This window comes from Podarcis melisellensis, assembly GCF_964234715.1.
Source record: "Podarcis melisellensis genome assembly, chromosome: 1".
Lineage (NCBI taxonomy): Eukaryota > Metazoa > Chordata > Lepidosauria > Squamata > Lacertidae > Podarcis > Podarcis melisellensis.
The window spans coordinates 5,344,982-5,358,961 of NC_138528.1; the positions used below are offsets into that span (position 1 = coordinate 5,344,982).

Sequence of the window (13,980 nt, forward strand, 5' to 3'; positions counted from 1 at the left end):
AGCAGGAGGCGCCGCCCCCCCCGGCCGCTCCTCGGGGGAGGGGGCGTTGCGCCTCTCGGCGGCCATGACGTCATGGCCTATGCAAATGAGCCTCCGGTGGGGAGCGGGGGCTCCGCGGGGCGCGCGGCTCAGTCGCGCCGAGGAGGCGAAGCGGGCGCCACGAGGGGACGCAGCGCAGCAGCCGGAGCCGGGGAGGGTGGGCTGGGGGGCGCTGCCGGGGGCGCTGCGCGGGCTGCAAGCCATGGCCCAGCCCGGGCACCGCCAGGCGCCGCCGACGCCACCAGCAGCGGCGCCCCCTCCCGTCCAGCGGGAGCCAAGAGCGGACGGCAGCCAGGTGGGCATCCCGGGCAGGGCTGGGACGGGGTGCAAGGGGCGCGGGCGCTTCCGACGGGCGGGCAGGCGGCGTGGTGGGTGTCCTGAGAGTGTAGCCCGACGGCTTCCCTGGACTTCCTTTGGAGAGGGTCTCTTGAAGTGGGGAGACTTTTGGGGGGGGGTCCAAGCCCTGACTCGGGACCCTTCCGAGCGCGCGGGGGTTGTGGGAACTAGTGGACTCCACTTCTTGTGGGATTCAAGGGTGCCAACTCGAATTTCTTTTTGGGGGGGACACCCCATTTCACCGCCATTGCCCATCAACTTGGGGGCCCTCTAATATTTTACTGGGGCCCCTAGAAGGTCCTCGGCCCCCTAGGAGTTGGCTCCTATGCTGGGATCCCCATCTCAGGTCCCCAGGCGCCCCCCACCCAAGCAACCGCCTGGCCGCAGAGGGGCGGGTGGGCGCAGCCCGTCGCGCCGCTGCGGTTTCTCCGGCGGGGTTGGGGGGTCGGGAGCCCAACTCCGGACAGAAAACCCTTCTCCCCTCCCTTTGCCCCCCTTTCTAATCCCGAGTTCAGTTCAGGAAACCCACCTGCTTTGGGGGAACTTTTTCTCCCCTTTCCCAGCACCCACACACGGTGCTTGGATAATTAAAGGCTTTCCCCCCAGTCTAAAATAAAAGTGGGCTGTTTCGTTTCTTGTGAACGCTTCCGCGAGAGAGAGAGAGAGAGAGAGCTTGGGGAGGCGGACCCCCCGAATATTCACGTGCGCGCCTTAGTTTGTGCGAAGTGAGAGTTGCGCTTGTGCGCGCACACGCAGGCTGGCCCCCTGTGGGCTCGAACAGCTGATCGGAGAAGGAAGGGGGGGCGGCACGGCGACTGGAGCCTGCTTTTTTCGAATTTTATTTTAGCAGCCTGGAAAGGGATCCAGGCAGAGCGCCGCCTCCTCTGTTGAACTGTGTGCGCCTGTGGTCTTGGGAAAGGGGAGGGGGGCGCACACTGACTGGCAGAGTTTATTTTTGTCTCCTGCCTGCCTGCTGGAGCTGCCAGTGGGGCCTAAATCCAGGAGTGGGGAGGGTCTGGCTGGCTAGCCGGCTGCTTAGGAGATGCTCGGATCCTGTCAGGAGAGCTGCAGTGGTTCTTCCACTGCTTCCTGATCCAGGAGAGAGGAGAGCAGAGGACCAGGGCTTGGGGCTGGTTTGCACCAGCTCTCTGTAGCCGCAGTGTTAAAGTGTGTGTGCTTTCCTCCTTCCCCCCCACTTCCACTTCCCCCACTCCCTGCCATGAGTGATGGGATTGCAGTCCCTTGGCCCAATCCAGGTAACATTCCTACCTTGGGAGAATCTGCTCATGGGCTATAGAAGCAACAGGGGGAGCTCCCTACTTTCTCCTCCTCCTCCGCACTGTGTGGGAGGGAGGTTCCTTCTAAACCTCTGGAGGATGCAAAACCCACACCTGCCGCTGTGTGTGGGCTGCATATTTAGTGTCTGGCTGTCTCTCCCCTTCTCCCCGCACCCTCAATTGCCTGACCTGTTATTTTTGGGGGGAGGGGAAGGATTTTTTTTTAAAAAAACCTTGCAAAACATCACGCTGCCGCTTCCCCTCGTAAAAGGAAGAAGGAGCGAGCTCCCCCTCCCTCCTGGTTATCGCAGATCCCAAATTTTCCCTCTGTCATATTAGGAAGTGAGCCGAGGGTTCTGTCATGCTGAATCATAGCGCTGCCTTGCAAAGTGTGTCATCGTTACCATCACAGCAAAATTCTTCTCTCTCTCCCTCCCTCCCTCTCTCTCCAACAGTTGTGAATGCTTCTTCTTCTCCTGCTCCTCCTCCTCTTTCTTTTTTCTTTTTTTACCCCTCCTCGGCAAGGAATGCTGTGGCTGTCGATGGTCCAGAAAGCTTTCCCGTGGAAGGAGCCAGGAGCCAGCGACGACTGGGCTAAAATAACCAGACTGGGAAAGGGAGAGTGACGGGTGGCGGCTGCATGACGACGCAGGGACCTGCATGATCTCCACACATTGCTGTGCCGTGTTGAGAAGTAGAGCTGTAGAAGTCCCCTTGGCTTTCTGCGCTGCATGTCGTCGTCTTGGGAAGAATTCAGAGGCAGCCACCGGCATCTCGGCCTGGAAAGAGAGCGAGCGAGAGAAAGAGGGAGCCTGGGAGCACCAGGAAAGCAATTGCACGTCAAGATCCGTCCGCAAACATCTGTCTTATTTCTGCAATAACAACACCATCGTAAAGTAGACTTCGGTGGGGGTGGGGGGCGGAGGAGAAACAGAAGAAAAGACTCCTAAGGAGGGTTTTCTTCCTGCAGTTTTCCCGTCCCTGTATATGCACACATTTCCCCCTTCCTCTTAGCATTGCACGCACACGAGCGCATTCACACACACGCCAACCATGATGTTTCGAGACCAGGTCGGAGTGTTGGCAGGCTGGTTCAAGGGCTGGAACGAGTGCGAGCAAACTGTTGCGTTGCTTTCCTTGCTGAAGAGGGTGAGCCGGAGTCAAGCCCGTTTCCTGCAACTCTGCCTTGAGCATTCCCTGGCGGACTGCACCGAACTCCACATCCTTGAGAACGAGGCCAACAATCGTGGTAAGATCCTTCTCTCTGTCCCTCCCTCCCTCTCCGCCCTCCCCTTCGCCTCTTGGTGCATCCAATCCGTTTTGAATGCCACATTGTTCCCTTGAGTGACGGCTGGTGCACAACGCTTGGAGGGAGTTGTGGGGGGCACCCCGTAGAGATCACCCTGGTTCCGCACAAGGCGTGGCAGCAAAAACTTAAGCGCGGCTGGGATTTTCTCGTCCCCCCCCCCTTTTCCTCTCCTGTCTTTTGCTGCAAGCAGAAAAAAGCTTTGGTGTAACTCCGGTAGCATGAATGATTGATAGTCCTCCTCCCTCCCTCGCACAGAACTTCCTGTCACATAAGTAACTCAGGTCACGTAGAGTCTGGATATCCTAGGCTCCTTTTGGGCAATGTTGCTGCTTCGCTCTGCCTCTTCAGCAGCATGAAGAAGCAGAAGCAGCCGAGGGGGGCCTTGTGCAGGTTGCTAGATAATTCTCCCACCCACTTCCAATTTGGGAGGATCCGGGAGCCAGTGAGAGAAATCTTAATTCCATGTGTGTGTGTGTGTGTGTGTGTGTGTGTGTGTGTGTGTCTCAATGGCAATTGCTGTTTTCATATATGCAGTATTCCTAATATAGGTCAATTTTAGCAGTTCGTGCCGCTTCGCAAGAAATCTTTACTGGAAACGTTTCAGCGAGGAAATATGTCATTTCGTTGGAAAGTGCTGTGTTTTGCCTCATAAAATTAGATGCATGGTTAAATGGGCAGGCTTGGTTTTAATTTTGGGACAGTGGTACTTCGGGTTAAGAACTTAATTTGTTCCGGAGGTCCATTCTTAACCTGAAACTGTTCTTAACCCGAGGTACCACTTTAGCTAATGGGGCCTCCCGCTGCCGCCGCACGATTTCTGTTCTCATCCTGAAGCAAAGTTCTTAACCCGAGGTACTATTTCTGGGTTAGCGGAGTCTGTAACCTGAAGTGTATGTAACCTGAAGCGTCTGTAACCTGAAACGTCTGTAACCCAAGGTACCACTGTATTCTCCCTTGTGTGCTGCATAGTAGCAACTCTCTCGGAGTCGGTGGTAAACTGGCAGTGGCATGAAGGAAATGAGTGCAAAGATTTGCTCATTGCTTGGGTTAGAGCAAGATAAATTCCAGACACCTGATCTGCCAGGTGCCAGAGAGTTTGCTGCTGGCAGATAGAGACTTTTTTGCACGTTTGTTTCTCGTTGCATGGGGCTGATCTTTGAAGATCAACATGCTTCTGGTGGAAAAAAAGATAGTTAAGAAATGCTCAGTGTTCATTACAATTTCGGATGTTGTGAGGCTAGCTTTTGAGAGGGCATCAGATTGCACTGTAGCAACAAAATTGTTGTAGTTTAGTCATTTAGTCGTGTCCGACTCTTCGTGACCCCCTGGACCAGAGCATGCCCGGCCCTCCTGTCTTCCACTGCCTCCCACAGTTTGGTCAAACTCATGCTGGTAGCTTCGAGAACACTGTCCAACCATCTCGTCCTCTGTCGTCCCCTTCTCCTTGTGCCCTCCATCTTTCCCAACATCAGGGTCTTTTCCAGGGAGTCTTCTCTTCTCATGAGGTGGCCAAAGTACTGGAGCCTCAGCTTCAGGATCTGTCCTTCCAGTGAGCACTCAGGGCTGATTTCCTTAAGAATGGGTCGGTTTGTTCTTCTTGCAGTCCATGGGACTCTCAAGAGTCTCCTCCAGCACCATAATTCAAAAGCATCAATTCTTTGGCGACATGCCTTCTTTATGGTCCAGCTCTCACTTCCATACATCACTACTGGGAAAACCGTAGCTTTAACTATACAGACCTTTTTTGGCAAGGTGATGTCTCTGCTTTTTAAGATGCTGTCTAAGTTTGTCATTGCTTTTCTCCCAAGAAGCAGGCATCTTTTAATTTTGTGACTGCTGTCACCATCTGCAGTGATCATGGAACCCAAGAAAGTAAAGATGGTGATGATGATTTATTCATTTTATATACCGCCCTTTATCAAAAGATCTCAGGGCGGTGTACAACGTTAGAAACACATTACAAAACATCAGTGATAAAAACATAGTAGAAAGCATTCTGACAGACAGCTGAATACAGTAGTACCTTGGTTCTCAAACTTAATCTGTTCCGGAAGTCCATTCCCAAACCAAAGCATTCCAAAACCAAGCCGTGCTTTCCCATAGAAAGCAATGCAAAACAGATTAATCCGTTCCAGACTTTTAAAAACAACCCCTAAAACAGCAATTTAACATGAATATTACTATCTAAAGAGACCATTGATCCATAAAATGAAAGAAATAAACAATGTACTACTGTCACACAATTAATCAATCAGTAGCTGAACTGGGTTCCACACAGTCACAAAAACAAAAACGCAAAATAAATAGCAAAAACAGACAGACCTCAGCGTAACACTCAAAACGGAAGTGTGGCACTCAAAATGGAGCACGTTTGGCTTCCGAAAAAAGTTGGCAAACTGGAACACTTACTTCCAGGTTTGCAGTGTTTGGCTTGCATGTTGTTTGAGTACCAAGGCGTTTGAGAACCAAGGTACCACTGTGGTAAAATAATCATCATAATAACAGTGTGCTTCAAATGCTGAATCTGCCATGAACTCATCAGATGCCCTTAGACAAGCCAGTCTCAGCCTAGTGGCCTACCTTACTGGGTTGTTGTAATGTATGAAAATGGCATATGCAAGGTGCTTTGAACACTGGAAAGCATTCTATATAAATGCTCAGTGGTATTAGCCACCAGAAAAGGGCACGTCTTTGGACCAGCAGCTGCTGGTTTTAAGAATGTCTCATAGTAGCCCTTTAAAAAAAATGCAGCCGAACATGGTGCGTAACAGCTGCTCATGAGTAGTCACGTCACAGGAATGCAAAAGGCAAAGGAGTCTCTTGAGTGGGGAGAAGGGCTTGTGGGCTTGTGCTCTCTGCTTTGACGCTGCGCTGGATTTGCAAATGCAAGCCCAAGTCCACTTACTGTTCTGTTTGCTTGCTTGTTTGTTTAGAGGCATTTATAACCCGCCCTTCACATTGCAATCTCAGGACAGGTTGCATATAGCTCCATCCAGTTAAGCCATGGTGTTTTTTTTTTAAAAATAATATTTATTAACAGTTTAAAGATTACAAAAAGAAGAAGAATTAAACAAGACAAAACAATACATTACAAAAACAAAAACACTACAAAAAACATTAAATTAACAAAACAAAACAATTAAAAACACATCCAGTAATTTCGATATCTTATCTTTCATCACTTGTTTCAGCGACCTCCGCACACCTCCCTTTTTGTATGCCACTTCAATTAACTGTTTCAGCAATTCCTTTCCATCTTCCTCTATTTTCTGTCCTGTATTTATCTTAACATATTCTGACCTTATTTTTCCCTTTAATGCATTAACAATCTATTTGTACCTAATTCCTTATAACATTTCTGCTAAAGCCATATAACTTCATTCCAACATTTTTCTAACATTCTTTGATTTTACAGTATTTCTGTAAATAATCTTTAATTTTTTTCCCCCATTCTTCTTCCACCAACCAGTTAAGCCATGGGTAGGCAAACTAAGGCTCGGGGGCCGGATGCGGCCCAATTGCCTTCTCAATCCGGCCCACGGATAGTCCGGGAATCAGTGTGTTTTTGCATGACTAGAATGAGTGCTTTTATTTAAAATGCATCTCTGGGTTATTTGTGGGGCATAGGAATTCGTTCATTGTCCCGTCCCCCCCCAAAAAAATATAGTCCGGCCCCCCACCTGGTCTGAGGGACAGTGGACCGGCCCACAACTGAAAAAGGCTGCTGACCCCTGAGTTAAGCTATGCAAGATCTCCCACCCTCAAAGGTCTATGCAAAAAGATGTGTTTTGAATTGATGTCAAAATGAGCCCGGGTGCACCTCGGAGGGGACGACATCCCACCTTGTGGGGGCGCCCCTTCCAATATTCATTCTGGCTTCTCTAGGGACCCCTTGTTGTGCAGGCTTGACAGTGGCGTAGCGTGGGTTGTCAGCACCCGGGGCAAGGCAAGTAATTTGCGCCTCCTAACCCGTGGATTTGCGCCCCCTAACCCTAACCCCCAGATGTTGCGCCCGGTGCGGCCGGCCCCCCTGCACCCCCCACGCTACGCCACTGATGCTTGATCTTGGTTTTGGAGCCGAATCACTGAATTGTAGAGTCGGAAAAGACGCTGAGGACTCTCTAAGTCCAACCCCCGCAATATGTAGGTGTCCCATATAGGGATCAAACCCGCAACCTTGGTGTTATCAGCCAGATCTACGGAGTCATGGCTAGCAGTCAGTTGGAAGCAAATGGTGAAAATGAGTGACAAGCTGTCTTGTTGGAGATGCTTTTGTACATGTCACTTGCTAAGTTTTCCTTCTAATATTAGAAGCGTGTAGCTGTTGGGGAAAGGCGCTCTCTGCTTCTGCTCAGAGGCTCTTTGTTCATTGATGTGTACTTAGGTTGAACTCTGTCCAGCTTTGGAGTTTGTGTGTTCATCTTCAGATTCTTGTGTTGCAAATAAAATGTGTCTTGAGGGGTAGGGGAAGAAATGCTTTGATTTTAGTTGCCTTGAACATAGATCATAAAACTGACCAATATAGAAGCGATTTTCTATTCCTTTTTTAAATTCTGCAGTTACAGTCAGAAGCTGTTGTGTGTTTCATTTTTTAAAAAGGGGAAAAACACTCACAATATAAGAGCCAGATGATTAAAAACGACCGAACTTTGTGTATTTGATCCTTGCTTTCAAATTCCTGACCTGCGAGGTAAGGACATTCTATGTATGCTCAGAGGTTAGTGCAGAAGTAAGAGCCGCTGCGCTACATTAAACTGGGAAGTGCCCAGTTTGCAAAACATCTGCACCACGAACTTGCTAGGTCGGCTCTCAGTGGCATGCAGCTCGCATTCTGACATGGTCATGCACTGCAACATGGGGGAGGTGATACTGCCTTACTGTACATGGTGATAACAAAAAAAATTCCTTCCAGTCGCACCTTAAAGACCAACTAAGTTAGTTCTTGGTATGAGCTTTCGTGTGCATGCACACTTCTTCAGATACACTGAAACAGAAGTCACCAGACCCTTCTATATAGTGAGAAGGTGGGGAGGGGTATTACTCAGAAGGATGGTGGGAATGGGTGATTGGCAGATAGCTGTGATGAGCCTGTTGACGACTCTTAAGGACTGCAATAGGTCTTACAGGAAAAAGCAAGGGGTGAGAAGGTGAAAAATGGCTTTGTCATGTATAATGAGATAAGAATCCAATGTCTTTGTTCAGACCAGGTCTCTCCATGGTTTTAAGTTTGGTAATAAGTTGCAATTCAGCAGCTTCTCTTTCCAGTCTATTTCTGAAATTCCTTTGTAGTAGAACAGCTACTTTGAGATCTTGTATAGAATGTTCTGGGAGATTGAAGTGTTCTCCTACTGGTTTCTCTGACTTATGATTCCTGATGTCAGATTTATGTCCGTTTATTCTTTGGCGTAAGGTTTGGCCTGTTTGTCCAATATAGAGAGCTGAAGGACACTGTACATGGTGATGTCTGAAGCTGCTTGGTGATGTACATGGTGATGTCTGAAGCTGCTTGCAGAAGTGGAAAACAGCTCAAAGGAGGACTGAGCATGCTCAGAGACTGCAGAATGCCGAATATTTGTTTAGCGGAGTGCGGGGGATGGAAAACCAGGGGAGGATTGGAGTGGTGGTTGAATAGAGTGTCCCAGAGGAAGGGCTGGCTGGCTGGCAAGACCACTGAATAGAAGCACTGTATACAGTACAACATGGGACGCAGGTGGCGCTGTGAGTTAAACCACAAAGCCTAGGACTTGCCAATCAGAAGGTCGGCGGTTCGAATCCCTGTGACGAGGTGAGCTCCCATTGCTCTGTCCCTGCTCCTGCTAACCTAGCAGTTCGAAAGAACATCAAAGTGCAAGTAGATAAATAGGTACCACTCCAGTGGGAAGGTAAACAGCGTTTCCGTGCGCTGCTCTGGTTCGCCAGAAGCGGCTTAGCCATGCTGGCCACATGACCCGGAAGCTGTACGCCGGCTTCCTCGGCCAATAAAGCGAGATGAGCGCCGCAACCCCAGAGTCGGTTACGACTGGACCTAATGGTCAGGGGTCCCTTTACCTATATACAGTACAACAACATTTTACTGCAGGGCCCACCTGGGCAGAGACGTGTCAGGATTTGAGCCTGGCTGGCAGCTCTCCTCCCTGACATAATCCTAAGTGTGTGGCTGTTTATTTGCACTGGAGGCAAGGGCTCTCTGCATATATTCAGAGACACTCTTCATCCTATCGCAGGATTCTGCCTGCCTTTTCAGGCCCAGCCCTGATACAAATGGATGCTCCGTCAAAGACCATTGCAGTTTCTATCAGCTCTGGGAGTTGCTGCGTGAGGCTGATGGGAGTTGTAGTCGAAAACATCTGGAGGACGCCTGGTTGCACCCGCTGCCTGTTCCTGTTTGGAGATTTCTTGCAGGTATTGAGGGGACCAAACTTAGCTCTGCTTCTAGGTTCCCTCCTGACTGCTGCGAGGTGAGGGGCGCAATCCAATCTCGTTCCCGCCCTTGTTCAAACAGGTGACGCTCTTGGGATGTTTATTTATTTATTAAAGCCATCATCAATGCTGTGGCATTCTTAGAATATTTTAATGCGGTCAAATAATAGGCAAACAGCTGACCAGCATGCCAACCCTGGCGTATGAATGAGATGTGCTTTGTGTTTCTGCTTAAAAAACTCTCTGGAAGGAGGGTCCCCCCCCCCACCTGGGACAATTCCTTGTCAATGGGAGGTTGCACGCTGTTTCGGCTTTTTTTGCAGGAGGGAGGGGGACCCTCTCTTCCCAGCTCTTTTCCTACCTTTACTGTTTGTTGAAGGAGAAGGAGCCAGACTGGTCTGGCTGAGGATGAAATATTTGCACGTGGCTTTTCGGGGGGGGCTGGGGGGCGGAAATGCATGGGCCAGTCCCCGTTTTGGGGGAGGCCTCTGTCTTTCTGTCCTCCTTTCGCAGGAGGCCCAGCTGCAACAGGATCCCGAACAGAGCCCCCAGTGTTTACTCAGAGGGAAGAACTCGGCGTGTCCTTCCAGTTCGCGTTGGAACACGGAGCTTGCGAAGTTCCTTTGGCAGCTGTTCCCTCCTGCTCTCCGAGAGCAGCTTTCAGCTGGTTGGCTGCTCAGAGGCTGTGCTGAAGTCGGTGTCTCCGAAACCTATCTGGTGGGCCACCCCAGAGAAGCAGTTGGGGGGGGGGAGACTGGGTACATTTCCTTTGGGGGGGGCGGGGGGCATCTGTCTGTCTTGAGCAGGGGTCAGTAAACTTTTTCCGCAGGTGGCCAGTCCACTGTCCTTCAGATCTTGTGGGGGTAGAACTACCATATTTTTTGCTCTATAAGACGCACTTTTTCCCTCCTAAAAATAAGAGGAAATGTGTGTGCGTCTTATGGAGCGAATGCAGGCTGCACAACTATCCCAGAAGCCAGAACAGCAAGAGGGATTGCTGCTTTCACTGCGCAGCGATCCCTCTTGCTGTTCTGGCTTCTGAGATTCAGAATCTTTTTTCCCTTGTTTTCCTCCTCCAAAAACTAAGTGCGTCTTGTGGTCTGGTGCATCTTATAGAGTGAAAAATACAGTATTTTTTGGTGAGGTGAAATCCCCCCCCCCGACTCTCCCTTCCCTTCTCCACAGCACCGAACAAGCCCTGGTGGCTGCTTACCTGTGCATTGCGAGTGGCGGTGGAGTAACGATGAGCGGCACAAAAGGGCTGGCTCTGGAGAGGGGCTGCTTAAAATGGTGCTCAGCCAGCTCAGCCCAGCCTCCTTCCTCCCATAGGCAGGGCAGGGAGAATCCAGGAGGAGGGAGGGAGGAGGCGCCGCCACAGTGTATGTGTGAAGGAGGGGGCGGCGGGAAATGTTGCAGCCCAAACGATCAGAATCCCCACGCCGATCCATGCGCGATTCCCGGACTGTCCGCAGGCCAGATACAGAAGGCAGTTGGGCCGGATCCAGCCCCTGGGCCTTAGTTTGTCAACCCATGGTCTTGAGAGACAAACCACTGCATCAAAGTGACCTCCTCGGGCCGCAAGCCTGGGCAGTGTGTCTGGAGGTCCTGGGCTGCCCAGACTACAAGACCCCCCCCCCTTCTCAGTCTCGCTGACAGGGTCGAAAGGAAAGCAGAGCAAGACGTTTGGCACCAGTTTGGCTGCAGGAGTTGCCGGAAGGAGGTGTAGAAGGTGCCACCGAACCGCCTTAGGGACTTTGCTCCAGATCTGTGTAGCCTTTACTTCTCGCAAAGCAGTGGAGATTTAGGATTAGAGTTTTCCTTCTCCAAGATGGGCTCCCTTCCCAGGTTGTCAAGCATCAGGCAAGCCTCCTCCTGCCATGCCATGAATAATAATAATAATAATAATAATAATAATAATAATAATAATAATAATTTATATCCTGCCCTCTCCAGCCAAAGCCAGGCTCAGAGCAGCTAACAATCCAGTGAAGCACACTGGATGCACATTTAAAGCACATGGTCTTTCCCCCCCCCGCACCGCCGCCAAATAATCCTGAGAACTGTAGTTTGAGGATGCTGGGAATTGTAGCTTTCTGGGAGTAAACTACACTTTCCAAGATTCCCTGGGAGAAGCCATGTGCTTTCAGTATGTGATAAAATTAATAAGGTGATTGTGGCCATAGCTGTTTGACAAATAAAGCTGGCAGCTGTTTTTAACCACAGGTAAGAGTTTTGGCACATAGGACTGTTGACTGTCTTCTCCCTGTTTGGCTGAAGAATACCCACCCTGGTAACCCTCAGATCGCTGGATGAAATAATGCTTTTAATGGTAACTGTTTTCAAAATGCTTTTTTTCTTAAAGAGAAAACTAAAGAGATTGTGTGCCATCTTTGCCGCCCTGGGCTCCTTCGCTCCAAAGGGTGGAATATATACCCTGTCAATCAATTGAACATCTGACCGTTGCTGACATGCTCTGGATGGTAGAGTCCCAGCTGAGGCTGCGACCCAGTTTGCACCTGCCTGAGAGTGAGTCCTATTTTGCTGAGGGAGACTTGCAGGTACAGTCATACCTCTGAGGTCAAACAGAATCTGTTCCGGAAGTCCGTTCGAATTCCCAAATGTTTGACTTCCAAAGCGTAGCTTCTGATGGGCTGCAGGAAACTCCTGCAGCCTATCGGAAGCCCCATCGGACATTTGGCTTCCAAAAGAACATTCGAAAACCAGAACACTCACTTCCGGTTTTTGGTTGTTTGGGAGCCGGAACGTTCAACACCCAAGGTGTTCAGGAGCTGAGGTACGACTGTATAGTGGTACCTCTGGTTAAGAACTTAATCCGTTCTGGAGGTCTGTTCTTAACCTGAAACTGTTCTTAACCTGAGGTAATTTAGCTAATGAGGCCTCCCGCTGCCGCCACACGATTTCTGTTCTCATCCTGAAGCAAAGTTCTTAACCCGAGGGACTACTTCTGGGTTAGCGGAGTCTGTAACCTGAAGCGTCTGTAACCTGAAGCGTCTGTAACCCGAGGTAGCACTGTATAGCATTGCACTGCCTAGTAGACAGAACCATTAATGAAGTTGGGTTCCCTAGGAAGATTTGACACACACAAACTTGGGCTTACAAAAAGGCTGGCTTGCTCTGCGAGGAAAGCATTCTTCTTTAGTCTGTGTGTAGGTGCACAATCTTCTTTTTATTTGTCCATTCTGTTGCAGATTAGGGATGGATTGCGCACTCTGGGCTTGGCTCCCGTGGCATTTTCTCAGACCATGTCTGTGCCGTGCGCCAATGCAAGTGTGGGTAACCTTTCCAGGCCTCTTGATCGTTGCTGGACTACATCATCACCACTGGCCCTGCTTGCTGGGGCTGATGGGAGTTGTAGTTCAGCAACATCTGGAGGACCAAAGATTCCTCACCTGCGGTGCAATGGTTTGCGTCATTAACTCTTGCCTTGCTGAGCCTCGCTATGTCTGTCTGTGCATCCCAGTGCATGTGTATCGTGAATATCAGGCATCCCCAAACTCGGCCCTCCAGATGTTTTGGGACTACAATTCCCATCATCCCTGACCACCGGGCCTGTTAGCTAGGGATGATGGGAGTTGTAGTCCCCAAAAATCTGGAGGGCCAAGTTTGGGGATGCCTGGTGAATGTATATTTTTAAAAATCCACCAACACGTTCATTTTGGGCTTTGGATCATCAGAGCTTCCGCTACAATTAATTGCTTGTCTTTTGGAGTGTGAGGCTATGCTGCAGTTTTCCTTGGTGAAGTTTCCTCATCCCCGGTTTTGCTCTGAGTTACGTCCTCTGGGAGCTGACATGTCCTTCAGAAGAAAGCTGCCATCCAGCCAGGGTCCCTGGAGTGATGTATTCTGTCCCAGCTTGAACCTGCTGTTGGAAAATTCAGGACACATAGAAGGAAGAACTTCTTTATGCAGTGCACAGATGGCAGTGATGACCAGCAAGCTAACATGCTTGTTTTATTATTATATTCATTCATATCCTGGCCTTTCCCCCAGACAGACAGCTTACAGATAGAATGGAGACAGCTAAAAACATAGCAAATAAAAACCTCAATAATTAAAAAGGAGTTACCGTATTTTTCGCCCCATAGGACGCACTTTCCCCCCTCCAAAAAAGAAAGGGGAAATGTGTGTGCGTCCTATGGGGCGAATGCAGGCTTTCACTGAAGCCTGGAGAGCGAGAAGGGTCGGTGCGCACCAGACTTTGCGCAGCTCTCCACAAGGCGCGGGAGCCCGGCACTGGGCTCCCACAGCTTGCGGAGAGTTGCCTGTTCTGGGGGCTGGGGTCGGGGGAAAATGCGCCTGGGGCGAAATAATCCCCCCCCTTTATTTCCCCCCCCAAAAACTAGGTGCGCCTTATGGGACAGTGCGTCCTATAGGACGAAAAATACGTTAAACACGGGTTGGAGCCTAGCTATGGGATGACTTTAAAAGCCATCAGTGGCAACTAGCTGTGTTCGAAATTAGCCAGGCGCCGGGCGTATTTTGCACCTGGCTGTCTGTCACTTGCGACCAAAGTGGAGATGCCTGATTCTTGGCGCCTGATATCTCCACCATCTGGAGTTGCGTGCCTGGGGATCCTTG

General features: G+C 50.1%; 1 protein-coding gene across 2 annotated transcripts in view; it reads left to right on the plus strand.

Moving 5' to 3' along the window:
• Nucleotides 1-200: 200 nt before the first annotated feature.
• The window catches only part of SAMD4A (sterile alpha motif domain containing 4A), a 137,956-nt gene continuing 124,176 nt past the window's right edge, over nt 201-13,980 (plus strand). Inside the window, exons 1-2 of one of the 2 annotated variants that reach the window (XM_081911400.1) lie at nt 201-334; nt 2,108-2,901. In XM_081911400.1, the coding sequence (XP_081767526.1) occupies nt 2,706-2,901 (196 nt within the window). In that variant the 5' untranslated portion in view covers nt 201-334; nt 2,108-2,705. The remainder of the gene's footprint in view (nt 335-2,107; nt 2,902-13,980) is intronic. The other variant, XM_081911399.1, reaches the window with a different exon arrangement.